At 56.0% G+C, this 23,149-nt stretch overlaps 1 protein-coding gene and 1 long non-coding RNA gene across 2 annotated transcripts; one reads left to right on the top strand and one right to left on the bottom strand.

Moving 5' to 3' along the window:
* Window positions 1–155: 155 nt before the first annotated feature.
* On the top strand, window positions 156–14,777 carry TRIM8 (tripartite motif containing 8). Its single transcript, XM_047073369.1, has 6 exons — window positions 156–1,448; window positions 11,027–11,122; window positions 11,475–11,708; window positions 12,536–12,567; window positions 12,700–12,815; window positions 13,168–14,777. The coding sequence occupies exons 1-6, from the start codon at window positions 879–881 to the stop codon at window positions 13,773–13,775; spliced, it is 1,656 nt and encodes a 551-aa protein (XP_046929325.1). The 5' UTR covers window positions 156–878; the 3' UTR covers window positions 13,776–14,777.
* On the bottom strand, window positions 13,957–22,845 carry LOC124507102 (uncharacterized). Its single transcript, XR_006960933.1, has 2 exons — window positions 22,481–22,845; window positions 13,957–18,864 (listed from the first exon to the last, which is right to left on the bottom strand). It is a non-coding gene; the product is annotated as an uncharacterized LOC124507102 (long non-coding RNA).
* Window positions 22,846–23,149: the final 304 nt, after the last annotated feature.

The following is a 23,149-nucleotide window of genomic DNA, read 5'->3' on the forward strand; positions in this document are numbered from 1 at the left end:
CGGGAAGCGCAGAAGTCGCGAAGAGGGGGTCAGGCCGGAGCACCGCCGGGGCTTCTCCCTCCCTTTCTGGTTGGCTTTTTTTTTTTTTTTTTTCCACTTCTCTCCCTCCCCCTTCCGTTTCTATTTGTGAAGGGAGGAGGAAGGCAGAGGCGGGCTGGTGTCTCTGGCCGAGGACTGGAATTTCATCTGAATGACTGCCCCTGCGCGCACGCAGCGCCCCGGAGTCGGCCCGCCTGCGCCCCGCAGCCTGCACCCGCACCCGGCCGGCCAGCCGGGGGACGCCCGCGCCGCAGCCCGAGAACCGCCAGTTCGCCTCGCCCGCCCGCTCCGGATCTAGCCGCCCTCGGCGCGGCCGCTCCCGCTTCCCCGGCCTCTCGGACCCCGGACGAGGCGAGTGAGGTGCGGCGCTGACGACCTGAGAGGGAGCCCCATCGCCGCCGCCGCCGTCGTTGGAGGAACTGTGCGGCTCCCTGGCTCTGTCCGCCGCGGGGCGCGCCCCAATGTCAGCCGCGAAGCCGGGCGCAGGCCGCGGGCCGCCGCTGGCCTAGCCGCGCGGTCGGGGGGCCGGCCTCTTATATGGAATTTGGACCCCGGCGCTCCCCTCCAGGGCTGGTGCCCCGGCCGCGGCCCTGGCGCAGTCCGCCGCCTCCCGCTAGGCGCTCGCGAGGAGGAGGAGACGCAGCCGGCTGCGCGCGCGGCGGGACGACCGAGGCTCCCTCCTCTGGGGGGCAGACGCGCGGAGGGCGCTGGTGACTGAGCGACTGTCGGGGCTTCCTGGGGCCGGAGCTCGGGGCTCGGTGGGCCTGCAGCTGCACCGGACGGCCCCCCAGAGTTGGGCAGTTAGGGAGGCCTGCCCGGGCCCCCTGCCCGCAGCAGCCATGGCGGAGAATTGGAAGAACTGCTTCGAGGAGGAGCTCATCTGCCCCATCTGCCTGCATGTCTTCGTGGAGCCGGTGCAGTTGCCGTGCAAACACAACTTCTGTCGGGGCTGCATTGGCGAGGCGTGGGCCAAGGACAGCGGCCTGGTGCGCTGCCCGGAGTGCAACCAGGCCTACAACCAGAAGCCGGGCCTGGAGAAGAACCTGAAGCTCACCAACATCGTAGAGAAGTTCAACGCCCTGCACGTGGAGAAGCCGCCGGCGGCGCTGCACTGCGTGTTTTGCCGCCGCGGCCCCCCGCTGCCCGCGCAGAAGGTCTGCCTGCGCTGCGAGGCGCCCTGCTGCCAGTCCCACGTGCAGACGCACCTGCAGCAGCCCTCCACCGCCCGCGGGCACCTCCTGGTGGAGGCGGACGACGTGCGGGCTTGGAGCTGCCCCCAGCACAACGCCTACCGCCTCTACCACTGCGAGGCCGAGCAGGTGGCCGTGTGCCAGTACTGCTGCTACTACAGCGGTGCGCATCAGGGACACTCGGTGTGCGACGTGGAGATCCGGAGGAATGAGATCCGGGCAAGTACCCTACACACACACACACACTCCCTACCTCCTCGGGACCACCCTTCCAGACAGGCTAACTCTTGTGACATCAGGCCAGAGGCGCCCTTCCAAACTCTTATACCCTGAAAGTTTGGGGGCAAGGTCCTGGGAAGAAAGGTCTCCCACTACTTGATACATTTCTGCACCTGTGCACATAGAGTCCATCTTTTGAGTCATTTATAGAATTGAGGTGAGGGGTAGAGTTTGAGTGTTGCTTTTCTGTTCTGCGCACGGCTCCCTCCCCCAGCCTTGTTTCTGTGGGCCCTATGGGAAGTCACCAAGGCAGTGACCCAGGTCCTGCTTCTCCAGCTGCTGTTTATGTAATGAGTGTCCTGGTGCCGCTGCTGTGGCTGACATGATCCATGATGCTGGCATACCAATGAGGAAGTAAACAAAAGCAGCCATGTTAGTTTCAAGCCCTATTGGAAACACACTGGGGGCGGGGGGGTGGGGTGGAGGGGAGCTTCCGGAGGGAGAACAGAACTCTGGTATCTATCTGGACAAGGCCTGGACAGCCAGCGGCATCACTGAACAGTCTCAGCCATTCTGATTATTCCCAATTGCCCACTCTTCATTTGTGAGAATCACTGCTCTCTGTGTGCCTGTGTATATTGCATGCGTCTGCATGAACAAACCTTAAAGTATGTGTCTTCATCACTGTGAACCCTTTTCTCCCAGCCCAGCCCTCTATCACAGCCCTCCCACATTTGGGGAGGGGAAGTGGAAGACGGAAAAAGAATCCTGTGGGTTTAAGGTTGAGCTGCCTTGCAATCTGGTTTCAGGCAGCTGGCTCCCCTGGGCTGCCGGCTGGGTGATTACAGAACCGCATCCCCTCCCATTGTATACACCCGGCAGCAGCGGCCAATGTCAAAACCGCCTTCTCCCTCAGGCCTCTGGGCCTGGCTTTGGAGCTGGACTGAGGCAATACTTCCGTCCCCTTCCGTGGAGGGGGGCTCCTCCTAGGTCCCTCCCTGGTCCCCTGGCTTTCAGCATTGAGTCATACCAGAAGGAAGGGGTTGGCCTGAGCCATCTCAGAAGCCCCAGCTTGGAGCCCGGGTGTGATATCATGGGGGTGAGGTTGGGCTTTGGTTGCACTGGGAGTGTTTAATGGGTGGGGGCCCTGGAGGCTAGTTGAGGCCAGTGGGGAGCTTGGGTATGAGGAAGCTCTGAGCCTGGACGGTTGTGGATGGGGGCTGTTTCCTGTGGGGGGGAACCAGTCAGAATGAGTCACTGTTTAGCAATTAAAAAACATACACTTACAACTAACAAAAGGCAGGAGGGCCACCACAAGCTGAGGGCAGGATAACAAATAAAATTTGCTGTATAATTAGTTTCCAATCGGATGGGCTAACTCTGGGTTTTGTACAGGACAGGACCTATGGTTTCTTAAAGGAAGCATAGGGGATAGAGAGAGGAGCCATTCTCTTCCTTTCCCTGGAGTTGAGAATCAGAGGCCTAGGGAAAGCAGTGAACCCCTAGTGCCCACCTGCAACTCCGGGAGGCAGAGCCCAGACTTTTCTCAGTATGGGGAAGCTGCTGCTATTAAAGATGGAAAGACTGGGGGAGAAAGGGAAAAGCGCAGAGGCAGGAGAAAGGAGCGCTGTCCAGTTCTCTGTCCTGGGTTTGGCAGTGGAAAGTGACGGGAAGGGAAAAGACCGAGATGTGGCTGAAAGGAACCAAGGAGGGGGCAGCAGCCAGGATGATGAGTGAATTTGTGCCTGCACCCACGCTTTTGCTCTTAACTGTGTCTGAGTGCTAGGGGTGCTTTTCATTTGGGTGGGGAGAAAACATAATTGTGCCTGATTCGGTAGTAGGAGGGTATCTTTAGATGTGTGTCTGTGTTTGCAAGTGCCTCTGAGACTGCTTGCTTTGCCCTTAAATGCACCTGTCTCCCGTCTGTATAATTGGTGGGGGATTGGTGGGGGAAGGGGTTGCCCAGGCATGCAGAGTATACTCTGGGGTTCCCACCACCAGGTCCACGATCCTGGCTCGTGGAAGGAACTGGTTGGGAAGGAAGTGCTGAACTTTGTCAGCCCCTGTGAGCATGCCTGTGTGTGTGTGTGTGTGTGTTCATTCCTGTTCCTGATGTGGACAGGCGCACAAGTAGGGGGGTTGCATCAGGGCCAGATGTGCAATTCTGTGCACCCAGCATCTGTGTACCCAGCAACCTGAGTCTTATTCCCCTCCGGGTGCCCCCACCCCAGGCCCTCTGGATTCTCTCTGGTGACTCAGGGCACTGGAGTTGGAAACCCTTCAACAGGCTAGCACTCCTCAGTCTGAGTTGGACTTACTGAATGTGGAGAAAGGGGCCTCACCCTCAGGAGAGGGGAAGAGCCATAGGGAATCTGAATGGAAGAACCCATCACACTGTCCTTCCTCCAGCCAGGGAGAAGGGCCTTTTCCTGGGCCTCTTTTCCCTTGCCTGAGGGCCTCTGATGCCGTGGATACGGATGAGAGCAACAGAATTCTCAGGGATATAGGAGCAGATACATGGAGACTTGGCACATGCCTTAAAATACGGCTCTGCTTCTTGTGTTTCCTCTTATGTCTTCTGTGGGGTAGGGGTGGGAGGTGCTGCTGAAACGTCCTATCGGTTAGAAATAGGAAACTCTGATCAACCTCTCCTTGGTGGCTCTAGTCACATACTCACAAGCACCCACATGTGCAAAGGCCAGTAGTCTAGAGCAGGAGCCCAGCAGGGAGGCAAGCAGGGCTTCTCTCCAGCCTAGGGCACTAGCAGGGGAGTCAGGCCAACTCTGTTACCCCACTCTGCCCTTGCAAAGCCATTGTGTAGACCACATTGCCCTGAAGCCTGGAGGCCCATTGGGTTGGCCCCAGAGACCACTCTATGGGACATGCCCAGACCCCAAATATGTTCTCCCTTGGGGCTATGAGAGGATAATGGCCCAAAATGGGGATATCCAGGTGGGCCTGAGTCTGGCAGCCCTAGGTAGTCAAAGCCTCTTCCAGCCCCCAGGTTTAGCGGTTCATCTAAGCAACAGGGAACTGGTGTAAGCCGGGAGTATCCCTATCTCATGACCTCCTTCAACAAGAAAAGAAGACCTAGTTATATGTATGAGGGACTATGCAGGGTGTGTGTGTTTATGTGTGTGTGTGTGTGTGTGTTCAGGTCATAGTAGTGCCCCCGTGTCATTCCTAGGCCCCCAGATCAAGACTGGAAATGTTGCCAGAACCCTTTTCCTTACATGTCTCATAGGTTTAATGTTGAGAGATGTTCCCTGGGGTGGGGGGGGGGGGCGGTGCAGGGAGAGGATCCCACTGCTCAGGGCCAACTTGGGGTTTGTAGCTGCCAGAGGCGAGGTGCCGCTTTCACTGCCCCCATTGCCCCTGGCTGGAGGGCTTGCACTGGGACCCTGGCGGGGACCCTAGGTCTCCGCCCCATGTGTCCGTCTCTAGGTGGGCTGTGGGGGTGGGGGCTGCCCCGGCCCAGCTGACTCGGGCAGCACAGACCCCACTGCTCCATCCTCCCCAGACCAGACTCCTGACCTCTCAGGTGGGGAGGCAGCTGACCTGTGTAAGGTGAAGGGCAATGTAGCTGCCCCTTCCTTGATCATCCTGAGTCTGCAGGGAAGGTGGATCTGGTTCGGCCTTCCTCCCTGGGCCCCAGGCAGAGAGGAGTCTGAGGCAGAGGCCCAGCCCCCACCGCCACCGCCACCCCAGGATCCTGCTGACACAGCCAGGCGCCTGTCATGCACGCCCTATTGATTACTCTGCCTCCTGCAGCTCTGGATGGCCGTGCGTCCATGTCTGTCTGCAGGTGTGCGCGCACGCGTGTAACCGGAGTGTCTGGTTGTGCATCTCCCATGTGACCGATTTTCTTGTATCTCCTGTGTATATCTCTGAGAAGGTACAGCGTGAGTGACCGACTTAATTGTGTAGCTGTCCTGAGTGTGGCTGTGGGGTCCGGAAGGTATGCAAGCGCGCGTCTGTGAGAGACGAGGTTGACTGCATGGCCCGCTTGCTGTATACCTGTGATTGGAAGTTGAGGGTGTATTGCGTGACTGTCAGCACCATGTTGCTAGCATGTGGCTGCCTGCTCGGACTCTGAGACTTGTGCGACTTTCTCAACTGGTGGGGGCGTTGGGGAGGGGAAGAAAAGATGGAATTCACCTTCGGGCGGGCTTGTTGCCTGTGGCCGGTATTGGAGGCAGAGGTCCAGGTGGCTCCTGCGATGCTGTGTTGGGGGCAGTGTGGGTGGGCCTAGGAAGAAGGTGAGCCCGGCTTGGGCCCCTGCCCTGGACCAAGCAGGCAGGCCTGGCTGGCCTCCTCCCTGCTCTGGGAAAGCCTTCCTTCCCGGCCGGCCTGGTATTCAAACCCAGACAAAGGGGGGCTTTCTCTCTCGCCTCTTTGTTCTGCTGCCCCAGAGCGCTGCTCTCTGCATGGCAAAAGCTAATTCCACTCTGCAGCTGGGAAACCTTCTCTGGGGTCTGCCGGGGCTTGTTTCAGAGAGCCTGCTTCTCTCCTTGCCTTGGCTTCTGCCCTCCAGCCTCTTCCCTCTGTGTCTGTGGTTGCCTCTGCCTGGGGGTCCGCATGGTAGCCCAAGGTAAGGGCCGAGGCCTGGAAACTGCCCTGTGACAAGGGGAGAATGCTGTGGCCCAGGGAGAGAGGAGGCCAGCGTGCTCCTGGGACGAGGGCTATAGGGAGAGTGGGGGGCAGGTTTGGAAGCTGGGGAGGGGGTCAGGATGGGGTAGCTCTGAGCAGGGGCTGCAGCCAGAGCTAGAGCTGAAATGGCAGCTCTCTGGGCAGGGGTGTGAGCAGAGAGAGGTGCTCAGCAGCCCAGCCCCCTCTTCTTGCCCCCCATGACTCTCCCCACCACCACCACCACAGGGGCTGCTGGATCCAGCACTGGCCCTGTCTGAAAATCTCAGACAGGGGTTGCCTCTGGCCCAACCCCTGGGGCCCTGTTCCCTCCTGACCTTGCTTCTCTTCAAGGTTGACTTGAGGGTTTTAGTATTATTATTTATTAACTTTTATGCAGCCCAGAGTCCCCATGGCCTCACCCGTCTGCCCAGTCCAGTCTGGCATCAACAATGCCAGCTGGGCCTGACCAGTCAGACTCCAGAGGGATGTGAGGCTTTCCTGGGGCAGGAATGTAAGGAGCTAGGTGTGCCCCTCTCTCAGAGGGAGCAGCTCCAGGCAGAGTCTAGAACATTGGGCGACAGGTAGGAGGAGCAGGATGTCCTGGGGCCTGTTCTTCATACCTGTCATGTATGATGGAATGGGAATGGAGTGCCCCCATGTCTTCTTGATGTTTTTGCTCTCATGGGACCAGGAGGAGACCACAAAAGGCCTTACTTAGGTTCTAAGGGACAAGCGCCGCTGAGTGGAGTTGGGCCTCATATCGCCCCTCCTCCTTCCTGCTGGAGGCCTGGTCCCTCCAGCTCTGCTAGTCTAGACCAGGGTTCCCCACTCCGCTGTGCTCCTGCACTGCACTCTTGAGGTGTGCCACAGTCCAGGTGACTTACTGTGCTCTGGGAGGGGTTTGTAAAGAGCCCTCGTATCCTTACCCCCTGCACTGAGAGCCCCTGCTGTGAATCAAGCAGGAAAATCTAGTCCTATCTCTTCAGCTTTGGGTTTTTCCCAGATGGGAAATGGGGCCTCAGCTCTCAGCGATTCCTCGGACATTGGGATGCAAAGAGGCTGCTGGTAGCGGGGAAGGGTATAGGCCCTGCTTCCTCTGCCCCCGTCTTCCAGCTTCTCAGCAGCCTGATTCAGTCATTTGGTGGAATTGAGGTGAGGGGTAATGAAGAGGCGACAAGTGAATATTCCTGTCCCTTCCCCCAGTTTCCCGGTGCCTGAGGTAATAGTGATTCCCCCCAACCCTCTGGCTCCCTCAGGTTTTGTCTGTGGCAGGATTAAGATCATCTGGCCCCAAGAGAGGGCCATCCCTGCAAGGGTGAGCTGGCCAGCCTGGGTCCCTGGGCCCTCCTCCCAGCCCTCTGTGATGACTGGCAACTCTTGGCCAGTTTCCTTCCCATTCCTACCCCCTCCCCTACCTACCCCTGCAGCAGAGACAGGAGCTCCGTGTCCTCTGAGATGGGGGAGGGGGAGTGAAACCCAGCCACCTGCTAGAGAGTGTGGCCCCTGCCTTTGCTAGGCCTAGATTGGGCTCCCACCCCAGAGGGCTCTGGGCAGGCAATGTCCCAGAGTAGAAGTACTGCCAGGAAAGGCTCTGAGAAAGGTCTGGAAGAAGGCCGGGGCTGAGCTCCACCCCTAGAACTGGACAGGAGGTGCCTCCTTTGGCTTTTCCCTGAGGAGTCAGCCATGAATTCCTTGAAGGGTTCCAGAGGAGCGGGAGAGGGGCCTCCCACTGCTCCAAAGGATGGGAGTGGAACAGCCCCCATTCCAGTCCTCTGAGGGAAATTGGGCTGGGAAGCTAACCTTGGTGCTGCTTCCTTCCCGTCTCTCATCTGGGACTTAGCCCCAGGTGTGCCCCTAATCTGATACTGATGGGTTTGGTCATGAGAATTAGCTAGGTGGGGAGACCACAGTGCGCAGATGTATGGGATGGAGTCAGGGGTGGGGGGCTTTCCAATATCCTGAGCATTGGGAAGGCAGGAATGGCCCGCTGTCTGAGACACATCTGGAGAGAGGGGCCCTGTCCTCTCAGTGTGGGTACAAGGCATCCAGAAGGCAAAAATTTGAGGGCCAGTTGTTACAAGGGAGGTAAAAAGCCCTACTGTTCCTGAAGGGGTGTCCTGGCCACCTTGCCTTTATGGCAGGCCTCCCTTAAGTGTCTGGGCCTTCAGGAGGCCCAGTCTTCACCTGTAGGGGGCCGGATGCAAGTATACGTGTAGCTCTGTGCAGCACTGTGCATGAGGTGGTGCCAGGGCCCAAGTGGTGATGCGTGCTTGTGTGTGTTCTGGGAACTTCTACCAGGGGCTGCTACCCTCTTACTCTAGCTGTGGGCAGTCTCACTGGCAGGGAGGATGCATGACTGCCTCTTTCCTGCCCCGCCACTCAGCTGTGTCTCCTTACAGGCTCTGACTCTCAGGCTGGCAGCGACCCTTGTGCATGTTGGGCTGGTGTGGGGACCTGCTGGAAAGGCAAAGTGCCTGGGACAGGGCAAGGTCTCCTGGGGCTGGGTCTTACAGGTCCTGTCCTAGGTCATTGGTCAAGTTGATGGGGCAGGCAGTACCCCAGGCTTCTCCAGCTTAGAATCCGGCTTCGTATCCCCCATCTCCTCCTGTCCCCAGGTTTTTGTTTCTGGGGCAGCCAGCAACTCGCAGCGAGGTTGCTGAACTCTCTTGCAGGCCTTGGTTTCCCCAAATGTAAAATGGGTCAGAAGAGTGAGGAAGGGATTAGTGGTTGTGTCTGGGGAGCCAGCTGGATGTGGGTGGGAATGGGGGTTTTAGGTCAAACTTGAGGGTCACTCTGAGGCCCCCGCAGAGGAAGAAAAAGAACAATTCCTTGTTGAGTGGACACTTACTGTGAGCTAGGTTCTGTGTAACCTGCTTTGCAAACCTTATTTTTGTGGGCAAAACCGTGCCTTTATTCAGTCAACATGCTATGTATCTGTCGAGTGCTGGGGTCTCTGTGTCGCCTGGCTGAGAAGGGAGGTAGAAAAAGACCGCAGCAAACCCTATTTTCAGCAGGCTCAGAGCTTTGCAGGGAAATCAGACCAACTTTGAGAGGCAGGCTACAGAATAATGTCCTGGGGCGCCTGGGTGGCTCAGTTCCTTGAGCATCAGACTCTGGATTTTGGCTCAGGTCATGATCCTAGGGTTGTGGATCAAGCCCCGTGTCAGGCTCTGTACTATGTGTGGAGCCTGTGTAAGATTCTCTCGGTCCCTCTCCCCCGCTCGTACTCTCCCTCTCACTAAAATAAAATGAATAAATAAGTAAATGATTTTTAAAAATGAATAGTGCTGTCCTATAGGTCTTTCTGTGATGATGGTAATGTTTTGTATTTGTGGTGTCCAGAACATTAGCCATTGGTGACATACAGTTATTGAGCACTCAAACTGAGGCTGGTACAACTAAAACTGATGTTTAATTTATTTGAATTTATTTAAATTTAAATAGCCACATGTGACTAGCTGCTACCATACTGGACAGTACAGCTGCAGAGGGAAGGCACGCTGTGACAGCCCCACTGCATGGCAAGGATAGGGAGTGACCTGTGCAAACTTCGAACAGGGGCCATGGAAAGTTTCCTAGGGAGTGGGCCTTAAGTTGGGCCTTGAAGGACGGACAGAGGGAGGAAGGGGGCACTGGTGGGCTGTAGAAAAACGTCAACAGAGGGGCGTCTGCGTGGCTCAGTCGGTTAAGCGGCCATCTTCGGCTCAGGTCATGATCTCACGGTCCGTGGGTTCGAGCCCCGCGTCGGGCTCTGTGCTGACAGCTCAGAGCCTGGAGCCCCTTTCAGATTCTGTGTCTCCCTGTTTCTCTGACCCTCCCCTGTTCATGCTCTCTCTCTGTCTCAAAAATAAATAAAAATGTTAAAAAAAAAAAAAAAAAAACGTCAACAGAGTGCAGGGAGTTCAAGTGTGCACAGAGCATTGGAGACAGGATACCAGCCCACCTGGCTGCGGGGGGGGGGGCGCGGGGGGGGTGGTGTCAAGTTGTAAGAGAGCCGTCATTGCCAAAATATTGGAAGGAAGGAGTCATTGAGGTTCTTGAGCAGGAAGAGACCGTGTTCGAAGAAGCATGTCTGGTAAGGGAGGATGACAGGATGGATGGAACAGGCAGGATGGACAGGGCCGGGAGGAGAGGATTGTGGAGACAGGAGATCAAGGGCTGAGAATAGCAGCTTCATCCAGCACCTTCCAGTAGACTGGCCTCAGGTTCTTAAGCAAGCCACAGAGTCTCCCTTCCACTTGGGTCCAAATGAGAGGCTGAGGCTCTCATTTGGAGGCTCATTTGAGGCTTTAGCAAGGACTTCAGAGGCCTAACCCTCAGCGTCAAGAACAAAGCTGCCCTTGATGCCCTTAAGTGCAAGTAAGGCAAGTGTAGGGTGATATCTCTGGACTAGGCCAGCGGGCCTGGATGGCCTCGGAAGGTTGTTTGTCCCTCTGCAACCTAGGGTACTCATCTCTAAGATGGGGCTCCCCAGAGAAGCAGCATGACTTGTACAAGAACAGACCCTACTGCTGAATCACCTAGGTTTGTATCCTAGCTGTGTGACTTTGGACAGATTGCTTAATCTCTCTGGTTTCCTCTTCTCTGAAATGAAGATAATAGTAGTGCTTAACTCACAGCATTACTGGGATGATTAGATAAGTGTATAGGAAAAGCACTCAGAACGGGCTGGCTGGACCCTGCCCTCAGAAAGCTCATGGTTTAGATACGTGTGGGAAGCTATTCCAGGCTTTCAGTTCTTGGGAACAGGCTTCCCAGACAGCTGTCACCAGGCCCCTGGGATTGCATGGGGGGCCAGAAAGGGTTGGATGGCAGAAATTTAGGTCATCTGAGTCCAAGAATCTATAGGATGAGTCTGTTCTGTAGCAGGAAGGATGGTGCTCACCCATCCCTGGTAAGGGATAGAGCCGCAGCCCCCTCTGACACCCCTTCCCCACCTGTCCCTGCAGAAGATGCTGATGAAGCAGCAGGACCGTCTGGAGGAGCGAGAGCAGGACATTGAGGACCAGCTGTACAAACTCGAGTCTGACAAGCGCCTAGTGGAGGTAGCTAAGCCCAAGCCCGTGGTATGGGGTGGGCCGGCTTGGGTGCAGGGCCTTGGGCTGGCTCCCTGTTGGGGCTAGGATCTGTTGTGTGGTCGACGCTGTGCCAGAATCCCTTGGTCAGTTATTCAATGAACTGTCGATTGCTGAGCCCCCACTGACGTCAGAGGTAGCCGGCCCAGAGCCCTATGCTACCAGCAGGGAATTAGCAGGTTCAGACCTCGCTGTGGGGAGCTGTGGGCAGCCTGGGGATTCGGGGTCCCAGACTCCACCGCCCAGGACGCGAGACAGGCAGAAGCGCAGCCCGAGGTCCCTGGCGCTCACTGCCCGCCCGCTCCCGCCCCCGCGCCCGCAGGAGAAGGTGAGCCAGCTGAAGGAAGAGGTGCGGCTGCAGTATGAAAAGCTACACCAGCTGCTGGACGAGGACCTGCGGCAGACGGTGGAGGTCCTGGACAAGGCCCAGGCCAAGTTCTGCAGCGAGAACGCAGCGCAGGCGCTGCACCTCGGGGAGCGCATGCAGGAGGCCAAGAAGCTGCTGGGCTCCCTGCAGCTGCTCTTCGACAAGACAGAAGACGTCAGCTTCATGAAGGTGGGCTGGGACCGGGACCAGCCGGTGGGATCCGGGTCATTCCTCAGTCGGAGTCTGCCATTCTTTGCTCCCAACCAGTTTCCCCCACCAGTATGCTCCCAGGGCTCTGGAGCCAGCCTGCATGGACTCAGAACCCTCCTCCTCTGCCCTTTCTAGCTTCGTGAGCTTGGGGGCGAGTCATATACGTTCCCTATGCCTAAATTCCCTCACCTATAAAATGGGGTTGATGATACAGATCTATAATCCTTTATCCACAATTCCAAATTTTAAAAATCTCTGAAAACTATTAGGAAAAATTCTGACAACTCATTTAACAGAAAAAAAAATTGACCTGAGCTCATGTTGGCAATTAATGGTCTTTATTTATCTTGCTTGACACAAGTATTCAAACATTTTGCTGCAGAAACATTGATGTATTGGATGATGGTGTCCTACTGGGGATAATACGTAACGTATAGAACAGGCACCATATTTTTCCTCCTACAATCCAATGGTTTCCAAATTCCAAAACATCTGGCCCCATGAATTTCAGATAAAAGACTGAGTGCCTGTAACACCTTGCTACCGTAGTTGTGTAGATAAAATGATGGATGTATAGAAAGCACTTGACGGTGTTTGTCACATAGTAAGTGCTCAATAAACGTTAGCTATTCTTAACTTCTAGAAATGGAGGACTGCCCACCCCGCCCCTCCCCGCCCCCCCCATCGGCCCTTACCATACTTTGGGGGAATCAGACAATCAGCCCTGCCTGGGGGGAGGGAGCATGGGGCAGCTCTGCTTTCTCATGTTGCCTTTCCCACTGACTAACCCTTTTCTCTCCCCCTAGAACACCAAGTCTGTGAAAATCCTAATGGACAGGTGAGCAGATGGCCACCAGCCCCCAGGGAACACATCTGGGGGAGGGCAGGGAGGGCCAGGCCCACGGGGGGAGGTAGGGCAGGCTCACCGGTGATACCTCCTCACAGCAGATGCCCCGTCCACTGCCCCCAGGACCCAGACCTGCACGGGCAGCAGCCTTTCTCCCCCTAAGATCGGCCACCTGAACTCCAAGCTCTTCCTGAATGAGGTGGCCAAGAAGGAGAAGCAGCTGCGCAAGATGCTAGAAGGTGAGGGTGGTATCCTCAATGGAAAGGAGAGAGCCCTTTGGGCAGGGGTAAACGCCAGAGCCTTCTCTCTGAGAGGCAGCATGGCCTAGTCAGATAGTCTTTTCTTCATATCCTGGCTTTGCCCCTTCTAGCTATTGGACCTTGGGAAAAGCCACATGCCTTCCCTAAACTTCAGTTCCTTTAGCCATAAAATGGGAATAATAATAGTATCTACCTGCTAATGGAGTAGTCAGCATTGACCAAGATGGTGCATGATGTAACGAGCTTGGTCCTATAGACAGAAAGTGGGGAAAGGAGACCTGGGTTGCTTGGGATGGGAGCTTTGGCGACTTTTGCCCCAAACTCTCCACAGGCCCCTTCAGCACACCGGTGCCCTTCCTGCAGAGCGTCCCCCTGTACCCTTGTGGCGTGAGCAGCTCTGGGGCGGAAAAGCGCAAGCACTCAACGGCCTTCCCTGAGGCCAGTTTCCTAGAGACGTCGTCAGGCCCCGTGGGCAGCCAATATGGGGCAGCAGGCACAGCCAGCGGCGAGGGCCAGTCAGGGCAGCCCCTGGGGCCCTGCAGCTCCACGCAGCACTTGGTGGCCCTGCCGGGCGGCGCCCAACCAGTGCATTCAAGTCCTGTGTTCCCCCCATCACAGTATCCCAATGGCTCTGCCACCCAGCAGCCCATGCTCCCCCAGTATGGCGGCCGCAAGATTCTCGTCTGTTCTGTGGACAACTGTTACTGTTCTTCCGTGGCCAACCATGGTGGCCACCAGCCCTACCCCCGCTCCGGCCACTTTCCCTGGACAGTGCCCTCACAGGAGTACTCACACCCGCTCCCGCCCACACCCTCCGTCCCCCAGTCCCTTCCTGGCCTGGCGGTCAGAGACTGGCTCGACGCCTCCCAGCAGCCTGGCCACCAGGATTTCTACAGGGTGTATGGGCAGCCGTCCACCAAACACTACGTGACGAGCTAACGCCACGCAGGCAGTGGGGAGCTGGGGAATCTTCCCCCCTAGCCCCCAGTGGCTCGGGAATTATGCATCCAGAGACCTGCCCTTCTACCTTCCTGTCTTCCCTCCCTTCCTCCTTCATCCGCCCCCCCCCCCCCAAGTCTTTTCCTTTTGGATTTTGTTTTGTTTTGGGCTTTGTTTTTGATTTTTTTTTTTTTTTTTTTTTTTTTTTTAATGAATCTCCTGGACGCGGAGGTGACAGTGAGAGCTGGCCTGGGCTGGGCTGCAGGTAGCCCTGGAGTTGGGAAAGCATCTACTTCAAGGCATGGAGCTCTCTCTCTCTCTGTCTCTCCTTTTTTCTTCCACTCCTTCCCCTTCCCACCCCCTTGGCTGGTAGGAGCCTCAGCTTCCCCTAAAGCCTTGGGGGATCCCACCCTCCTCACCCAGCCCGGGGAGGATGGACCAGTGCCCACTGGCCTGTTGCTCGTCTTGTTTTTCTTTTGGGCAGTTTGATCACTGACTGAGTAAGGAATGACCTGTAGATTGTGGGGCTTTTTTTTTTTTTTTTTTTTTAATTTTTTTAAAACCAAGAATGATTTCTCCTGCTTCCTTCTTCTCAACATCCTCCCAGATGGAGTTCAAAGGCCACTTCTCAAGCAGCTTTTGGCACCTTCAGCCTCAGAGTGGAATCTTAAAGACAGGAACCCCATGTCCAGGAAAGGGGAAAAGGAACTTTGCCAATGATAGTGACCACAGCAAAAGCAAATAATAATAATATTAATAATAATAAAGAGAAATAAAAGAAATAATAAAATAAAAAAACCATAGCACAGCCCTTGTTGAGGTCAGTGGGGGAGGAGGGGCTGCCCCGAGTTGGGTCCTTGCCTGGATTTTGACACAGCAACTTCCTGTAGTGAGCACTTTGTATGAATCGTGGACTTCCTGTTCTCAAGACGCAGGTATTTATTCTGTAATCTATCTAGAGCACACACCGAAATCCAACCTTCTAATAAACATAATGGCGCAGTCCCGCTCCCTGCCTCGCCTCTTACCCCGCCCACTCCCCCAGGCCTGGAGTTTTTAGGTGTTGGTCCAAGAAAGGGCACTGAGGGAAGGAAGCCCCTGCCTTCCTTGCCTTGATTCTGTGCTCGGCCTAGTCTGTTCCAGGCCTGTGAATGTCAATTTGTCAGGCACTAACTACGTCCACTCTCAGCCTTGGGTTCATTTGACAAATATTTGCTGAGTGAGGGCCTCCCAGGCCCAGCCCCCTGCTGCATAGGCCCTGGCATCTCTTTGAGGTTCTGCCAGCATGTTCTTAGCTAGAACAGACAAAGAAAGAAATACCTCTCTGAGTCTTGCAAAATTACCTCCTTCAGTCCACAAATATTTATTGAGCACATGCTAAGTGCCAGGCACTGTGTGGGGCCATGGGCATAAACAGAGCAGACCCTTTTTTGGGGATTTAGTTGAACTAGGCCTTGGCCACCACTGGGGGAGTCACTCAACTCCATGCTTCGTTTGGTGACTTGGGTCTAGGCCCCTGCCCCCACGCATAGAAGAAGAGCAGACAGGAAAATACTTGGCTCTGAGACACATGGAGGTAGGTGAAGACGTTCTACCCCCATCCCCCTTGGCAGAACTGCTCAAACTCGACCATGTCTTGGGAGCTTGTTAAAAGGGCTGATTCCTGGGGCCTGCTTAGACTCTGTGGGACTCCTCAAGGGCCCAGGAATCTGCATTTTAGTTCCCCAGTTAAAAGTGCTGTGACGAAGGACTTGCTAGGGTCTTGCTTGTTATAGGGACCCCTGGGTGGAAGGAGGGGCTGGAGCACTCCAAGGCACTCCTCTGTTGGGGCCGGGAAGTGAACTTTAAAAAGGATCTCTGGTTTGTTACCTAACACTCCGCTTGGATCTTATGTCATAAAGCAGCCTGTGCCCTTCCATACTAGGAGGAGGGGCAACCTTTGCTGGTGCCCTTGAGAGAACTTTGCTAGTTCTCTCCCCTTGTCTGGGTAGAGTCAGGGCCTGAATGCCTCCTACCCCCAAAAGCCACAAGTGAGTCCTGTGCCAGGGGTCCAAGCCACACCCGGCCCTAGTTACTCCCCTTCTCATACAAGTAACGACCTAGGGTGGAAGGCATGGTCAAGCCATGTTCCCCTGGCCAGCTGGGTTGGCCAACCAAACCAGAGTCTTAGTCCTGTTAAGTAGAAGCCATCTTCCCATCCTGTGGGAATAGAAAACGATTCAGTGTGGGGTGGGTGGGCCTTTCCTTCATTGCTCCCCCTTCCTCACTTTGGCAGGGAGCCAGAGCCAGGACAGGATGACAACAGCTGGCCTGCCCCCTTCTCTTCCCCTGCACCTGTTTGGGGCTACAGCGAGAGGGCAGATGGTTGGAGCACAGGGCCCCTGCAGCCCAGGGGTGGAAGGATGCCTGGGGGCAGGTGCTGGTGGCCAGATAGACATTTAACTCCACTCACATCTGCTCCTGACTCACTCTCCCTTTCTCTAGTTGTCAGGGACCCTAGGACGTCCTCCGTGCCAAGGGTTAGGAGCCAAGGCAGAAAGCTGCCCAATTTCTTTCCCACTTGGCCTAGTTTCATTTTAGCTGTTGGGAGGGGTCCTTCCTCTCTCCAGATACTTGGGTCAGACTGGGATATGGAGGGAGACTGGTGGGGGTGGGACGGTTTGAGCCCCACCAGGTCCCACCCCCCCCCCCAACAATTACACACTTAAGCACACAGGCTGCAGGCAAAGCAGCCAGCTGCCAGTAGTCCAGCCTGGGGGTGCCTGGGCAGCCAGGCAAGCAGGGAGACACTAACCCCATCCAGCTGTCCCCAGCCACCCAGCTGTCCCCGGCTTTGTAGGAGCAGCTGTCACCCTCCTCCCAAAAGGGTCAGGGGCAGAGGAGGCCCAGAAAAGGCTGGAGCTGCCCCAAGACACAAGGCCTGCAGGGGAAGGTGTGAAGGGGGCCTTCCCCACCCTGCCCTGGTGTGCATACTCCCACACCTCTGGGCACCCACAGGCACACCCTGCGCCTCACACCGCGAACGACTCCGAGATACTGGCTCTCACACCCCAGGCGCTGCCCTCCCGCCTTCCCCTAGAGGCGGTCACTCCTCCCCTTTCCGGGAAGGGCTGGGTGTCGGGAGCGCCTCTCCTCCACCCCACCGGTGGGGGGCGGCGGCTGCTGTGGCCCAGATGTGCGCAGCCAGCGGGGAGGCGACCGCCGGGGGCTTTCCTCCGCCCGCCACCCGCGCCGCCCGAGCCCTTTCAAGTCTCTGCCCTCCCCGTCCGAGCCCGGGCCAGCAGCTGTGCCCCGCTCCCCGCCCCCAGCCTCTCTCCCAGCTGTCTTTGGGGTGGGGCCGCGCAGCTGGGGAACAGCTGCAAAGCGTGGGGGGGGAGGGTCGGGTGCCCCCGCAACAGCCGGAAACAGTCCTGGGGCCCGGGGGGGGGGCGGGGAGCGGTGAAGGGGGGATGCAGGGGGGCGGGGAAGGCGTGGCAGGGGGTGGTCGGCTCCTCCGCCCCTCCCCCCAGCGCATCTGGCCGGGCCAGCTGAGAGAGGGGCAGACCCCAGATCAAAGCCCCCTCCGGGCTTCAAAGGGCACCCTGCGGGCGGGGCGGGCGGGGCGGCAGCCGGGAACACCCTGCAGGCGTCGCCGCTGAGTCAGCGCCTCAGGCCCCTCTCCTGAGCAAGACCCCACCTTCTAAGCTCACTTGCGGGTTCTTCCAGCCCTGTTCACACCCACCCACTCAGGCCCTGTCGTTGTCACCATGCCACTTCCTCAGCCACCGTCAGTTTCTCCCATCTGAGGGTGGGGGAGAACCGATGAACACTTTCAGGACCAAACCTGGCCCCTGGGGGATTCCCTACCCTACCTCTGTGTCCTGTAAATTCCGGGTGGGTGGATGGAGAGTCTAGGATATGTCCTTACCCAGCCTAGTGATCTTAGGCCTAAAATGAAAGGGGAGGTGGGATGTGGATCCTCCTGGGGCTGCAAAGTAAAGGGAGGTACAAAAAAAAAAAATGATTCCTGAGTATCCCTGGACAGAACCCATCACATTTTAGCCCCTCTTCTACGGTGAGTGTCTCCCTGTGTGATTTTGGAAAACTCTCCCTTGGAGGCGCCTTAGAAGCAGTGGTCTCTAGAACCTGGGATCCTTATACTGGTTCTAGAACCCTGTGAGTTCTGTTTCTTTGAATTAAGGGGCAGGGAAGGAAATTAAGGACACTATTGGTTTGCCCCTTCCCTATATTCTGTGCAGAAGTGCCTGGCAAGGCCCTGGGATTCAGGGCTAAGATCTCATAAAGGTCCATGGAGGCTGAAGGAAATGAGAGACAGACTGGGTGTGGGGCAGAGGCAGCCAGGACAGGCGGGTCATCAGGGGAGAGGTTCTAGACTGGGACCAGAAGGTGGGTTGGCCTCAAGAATATCATGATCTTCCTTCAGCCTCTCTCCTTCTTCCTCCCAACACTCTACCCTTTCCAAAAAACTTTCTTCCCTTCCCGAGCAAGCTGTAGTCACTCTGTGCTTAAATTCCTCAATAAACTCCTTCTGCAGGGAAAGCTCTCACAGATAGAAATAGAAATCTGGTGGATAGAGCTTTGGTCTCTACCATATTCTCCATGGTATATGGGAATTACACCCACTGAGTGAGGGAAGCCTTCAAGAGCCCAGGGCTTCTTCTCTAAAATCCTCTGTCCTTGGCATTTATGACGCAGGGCCTTGACAATGGGCTTCCCCCTGAGTTCTGCACTGGAAGTCTGCATGTTTCCTCCATGGGCAACCAGTTTTCTTTAATTGCTGTGTCGTTAATTCCTCTCCACTGCAGCAAACCGGGATATTTATGACTTCCCCTTGCATTAGATCTTCAATAATTGGGTCTTTCTTAAGAAAGAACCCATCTGCTCAGTGCCACAGATTATTTTTCATTATTTACATGGAGGCAAGAAGAGGGTGATGCACGGGGTGGTGTGTGGCATAGTTTTCAACAGCTTGTAGAATAGGGTGTTAGTAGCGGCATTGGCAACATTGCAGAATTGCAGGTAAAAAGTGAAATGCAGGAGCAGGTGTCCAAGACCTAAGCATGAAGGATGGTGTGGACTCCTGGTCGACCTGGAAAAAAAATGGCCGTGCGTCATTTGACCTATGGATGTCCTGGCTGCCTGGTTGTGAATTGGATGTCGTCATCAGACGCTCTCCATGTCTGTGTCTGCTGCGGGGCACTGAGTAGGGAGGGGGTTCGGATGCAAATGGGCAGCAAGGCCTAACAGGGACTCTCCAGCCACACTAAATGCCATCTCCAGGAGCTGCAGCTCCCCAAACTCCACCTGTCACATCCCAGGCTTAGAGTCAGTCCTCCAGCCGCCCGGGTGGTTCCGTACCCCGGTGGTTCTGCCGAGGCTTCTGCCTGGATTGTATACCTAGACTCAGAGTTTTGCTTCCTCTGTGTACGCCTCCCTCCCCTCTCCAGGAGGGTGTGAGGAAAAAGTGAACTGATGCATGCTAAGTGCCCTGTCTGCTGCTGGCACCGTCCACTTTTGGGGCATCGATAGCTATCACAATGGTTATGTTCCTGTGGGCCAAACACACACCCATGCACTTAGGGCTCACATGGTATTATAACTATTGTGGTTTACATGTCAGCTTACCAGCTGCATAGCTTACATGTCCATCTAGCCTGTGTGTCCCTGGAGGACGTGAAATATTGGTCTTCTGTGATTTTTCAGAGCCTAGGACAGTGCCTGTTTCATTCATTCACTCATTTATTTATTCAACAAATAATTATCGAGGTGCCTTCAGTTCTGGGCACTGGTCCAGCGTCGAGGATATATCAGTTAACAAAATAGACAAATTCTCTGCCCTCTTGGAGCTGAGAATTTAGTGGGGAAGGGACAGACGACAAACCATAAATCAATACAGTGAGTTGGTGATAAGTACTGTGAAGGTGAGTAAAGCAAGGTGAGGGGAGAGGACATGTCAGTAGGGGCAAGGGGGCATGGGAGTTTTTATATAGGGAGATGGTTGAGGATGGCTTTACTGAGAAGGTGACACTGAGCACATATTTTGGAATGTGAGGAGGCAAAGTCTCAGGGTATCTGAAGCAACAGTATTCCAGGCAGAGGGAACAAGCACAAAGACCAGAGGCAGATGATGCTCGTTTCAACAACAGCAAGGGGGAGTGTGAGTGGCTGGAAAGAGTGAGGGGCAGAGCAGTGAGCAGTGAAGTCAGAAAGGCATGAGGGAACAGAGCCAGGACATGAGACGTTATAAGTGCTTTGCCTCCGCTCAAGTGATAATGTGTTGAATGAATGAACCAATGAATGGATGGATAAACGGATGGATGGATGGATGGATGGTTGGATGAATGCATACCAAATGCCAAATGCCTAGGCTTTCAGAGCTCATAGGGGAGCCTTGTGGACTAGAGGGTACTGGGCCATCTTCCTGGGCATATGGGAATTTAATCATGCCCTAAAAGAGGAGGAAGAAAAGCACAAAAGAGGGGGCAGACATTCCAGGGAGAAGGTGACTATGAGCACAGGTGGGGAAATAAAACTGGGGGGGATAGGTTGGGGGACAATGAGGATCCTCATGTGAAGGTCAGGATATGTGTGAGAGTCCATAATTGACGGGCCTATAAAAAAGGTTTGGGGTCAGATCAGAGGGGTCTTGAATGACAGGATAAACAGTTTGGCCTCAAGTCCCAGTGCCCCAGGGCTCCTGAAGACATCTGAGCAGGGGAACTGTGTTTTAGGACATTGGCTCTGAGCCCTAAGGGGGTGAGGGTCAGATAGCAGGGAACAAGATGGCGAGCAAGGAGGCACAGGGAGGCCCAAGTGAGAGAGGAGGTTGGGTTGCAGGGTGCAAGTTGGCCCCAGCCCAAGGACGGGAAGGGCCTCCAGGTCCCACTGCCCAGCCAAGGAATGGAAGGCCGGATCAGGCCTTCTCCTTCCCTGCCAGCCAGCCATGGGCCCTGGAGTCAGCAGAAAACCCCGGGCCCTGGGGAGGAGGCGGTGCAGAGCCAGAAGCTGCTGAGGGAGCACTGGCAGCAAGATGCCATTGTACGTCTGCAATCAAGATACTTCAGAGGAAATCAAAAGCACCAACTGGGGAAATGATGTGTGCACTCTCTCTCCCCCTCTCTCTCTTTCTCAAACACACACACAAACTTCTGCCTCCAAAATGGGTCAAGTGAAGGCTGTGGGCGTGGGCTGGGGAGGGAGGGCTGGAAGGAGAGGAGGCCCTGGGCCCCGGAGCAGCCTGGGTGCTCATGCCCACTCACCCTCCTGGCACAGGGGGCGGCAGCAGCTGCAGGGTGGGGTGGGACGTGAGGATAAATAAACACCTCCCCATGCATATGGATAATGCTCACAGCTGCCCTGCCTGCTTTGCGTTCATTAGGACCAACTGTTCCAGGAGTGGTGGCAGGCGGGCAGGAGGGGGCGATGTGCCCATTCACAGACTGGGGGCAGGGGGGGCCCTGCCTGCAGCTGTGCGGACGCCTCCCCCAGCCTGGAGCAGCAGCCCAGCCCCTGCATTCCCTTTCCTCCCTCTTTCTTCCTCCCAACCCACTGCTCTGGGAGACCTGGAGGTCTCAGGGTGGGAAAGGGGCCCAGGGAGTCAGGGTGAACCCCCAGGAGCTGGGGGAATGGAGGGGGAGAGCTGGGCTGGGCTCTGTCCCCACCCCCTGGCCGCGGGATGGGCCGTCGCTTACAAACCAAAGCTCCTTATCCCTTTCTCTCCCAAAGCCATCTGTGGCATCCAGGCAGGAAATGTGCTTTGGCCCTCTCATCTGGAGGCCTCAGAGGAGCCTTATTCATACCGAAAGCCCTAGATCAGGCTGCTGCGTGTGCCCCCAGACAGAATCCAAGGGGCGTGGGGGTGGCGTGCCAGCAGGATTTTGCAAGATTCCTCACTGTTGGCAGCGAGGAAGGCTGAAGAAGGGGGGCTGCTGGGCTCCAACTCCCCAGAGCAGGTCAAGCAGGTGGGACCAGGGACCGGGTTAGGGGGTGAGAGCTAAAAGCCAGACCCAGGGAGGGGTCTGGCTGGTGTCATGGGCAGGGCCACTGAGTATGGCTGAGCAGCCTGTGCCTGAGGGACTGTCAGCTAGCGCCAAGCCTCACACCCTGATGTGGGGCATCCGCTCCCATATGAGTCAGCAGTGGCCCAGGTGATGGGCCTGTCCAGTCTCAGGAGTATGCATTCTGCTAACAAGGCAAAGAAAGACCATAGGCAGACAATGCCCCCGTGCATCTGTTTGCAGCCCGCCCTTCCTCCTTCCCTCTGGTGGTCTGAGGAGGGAGGGAGTGCTCCCTCTCTTCCATTTTTGGGCCAGGACATAGGTTTGGACTAAGCCCCAGGTAAGAATGGAGGTGGCTGATGCCTGGGTGGGGCCCAAAGGGCTACAGCTCTCCCAGCCTCTTCCTTTGTTGTCGGGGTGGGGCCAGGCCCCCCTGCCCCCCCTGCCGGCGGTCTCCAGAGCCGCAGCCACCTCTGGGACTCCAGGAAGGGTCTCGTGCGTCCCGAAGGGGGGTGTGACAAAGAGGGAGGTAGGCTTCTCACCCACCTCCCTGTTTCCCGGAGCCTCACCCCCACCACGACCCTGTGTCAGCAGGTCACGGCCCTGTGTCTAGTGGAGAAGGCATCCTGGAGAAAAACGGGCTTTGCAGTCAGCCGGAAGCCCAGACAAGCCATTTCCTAGCCGTGTGATTGCAGGCAAGTGACTTACCTTTGAGAGCCTTGGTTTCCCCAGTGAGGGAACAGGAATGGGGATACTTATCTCGCAGGGCCACTCCACGGATCCAGTCAGCGACTGACTGACAGGGCTAGCAGTTTGCTTAGCGAAGCTGCCCCCAGCCCTTGCAGCTTTCCGCTTCAGGTATTCGCGTAAGTTCTCCCATAACCCTTGCCCCTCCTTGACTTAGCGTGATCTCTTCAATTCTGTCATGAATGTTTTATTTCTTAAGCAAAGGCTTTTTGTCCCTTGGACACTGTTATTCACCGTAGGGAAAAAAAATCTCCCCGTGTTCCTTTGTGCAGGAGGCTTCCTTAGCTCCCTTTCGGAGCTTAGAAGCCAAAAGGTGAGAAGGGGCAGGCTCCCCCCCCCCCCCCCCCGCCGCTCCCCTGCCATCTGAAAGTAGAGCTTTCACATGAAACTTTTCACAAGCCGAAATGGTGTAGAGTACGCCCTGCTTTCCAAAAGCGCATGTTGCACCACTTTGCTTTTATGCAAGACCTACATTAGTATGGTAGTGGCTTTTTTCGTTAAAGCGAAAATCCTCTGCAGATTTCTTTTGGTTAGTTAAAAAACAGGTACTAATGCAGGTCTTTCGCAAAAGTGAAGTGGCGAAACATGGACTTTCGGAAAGCGACGAATACCTGTGTCATGGTACGCACT

This window comes from Lynx rufus, unplaced genomic scaffold, assembly GCF_022079265.1.
Source record: "Lynx rufus isolate CCGP_SWC_20201006 ecotype Redwood Valley unplaced genomic scaffold, mLynRuf1.p SCAF_11, whole genome shotgun sequence".
Classification (NCBI taxonomy): Eukaryota; Metazoa; Chordata; class Mammalia; order Carnivora; family Felidae; genus Lynx; species Lynx rufus.

Coding starts and splice junctions, on each gene's coding strand:
- TRIM8 (XM_047073369.1), top strand. CDS start 879: ATGGCGGAGAATTGGAAGAACTGCTTCGAGGAGGAGCTCATCTGCCCC. Junction 1,449..11,026: donor TCCGGAGGAATGAGATCCGG/GCAAGTACCCTA, acceptor CTGTCCCTGCAG/AAGATGCTGATGAAGCAGCA. Junction 11,709..12,535: donor AAGACGTCAGCTTCATGAAG/GTGGGCTGGGAC, acceptor CTCTCCCCCTAG/AACACCAAGTCTGTGAAAAT.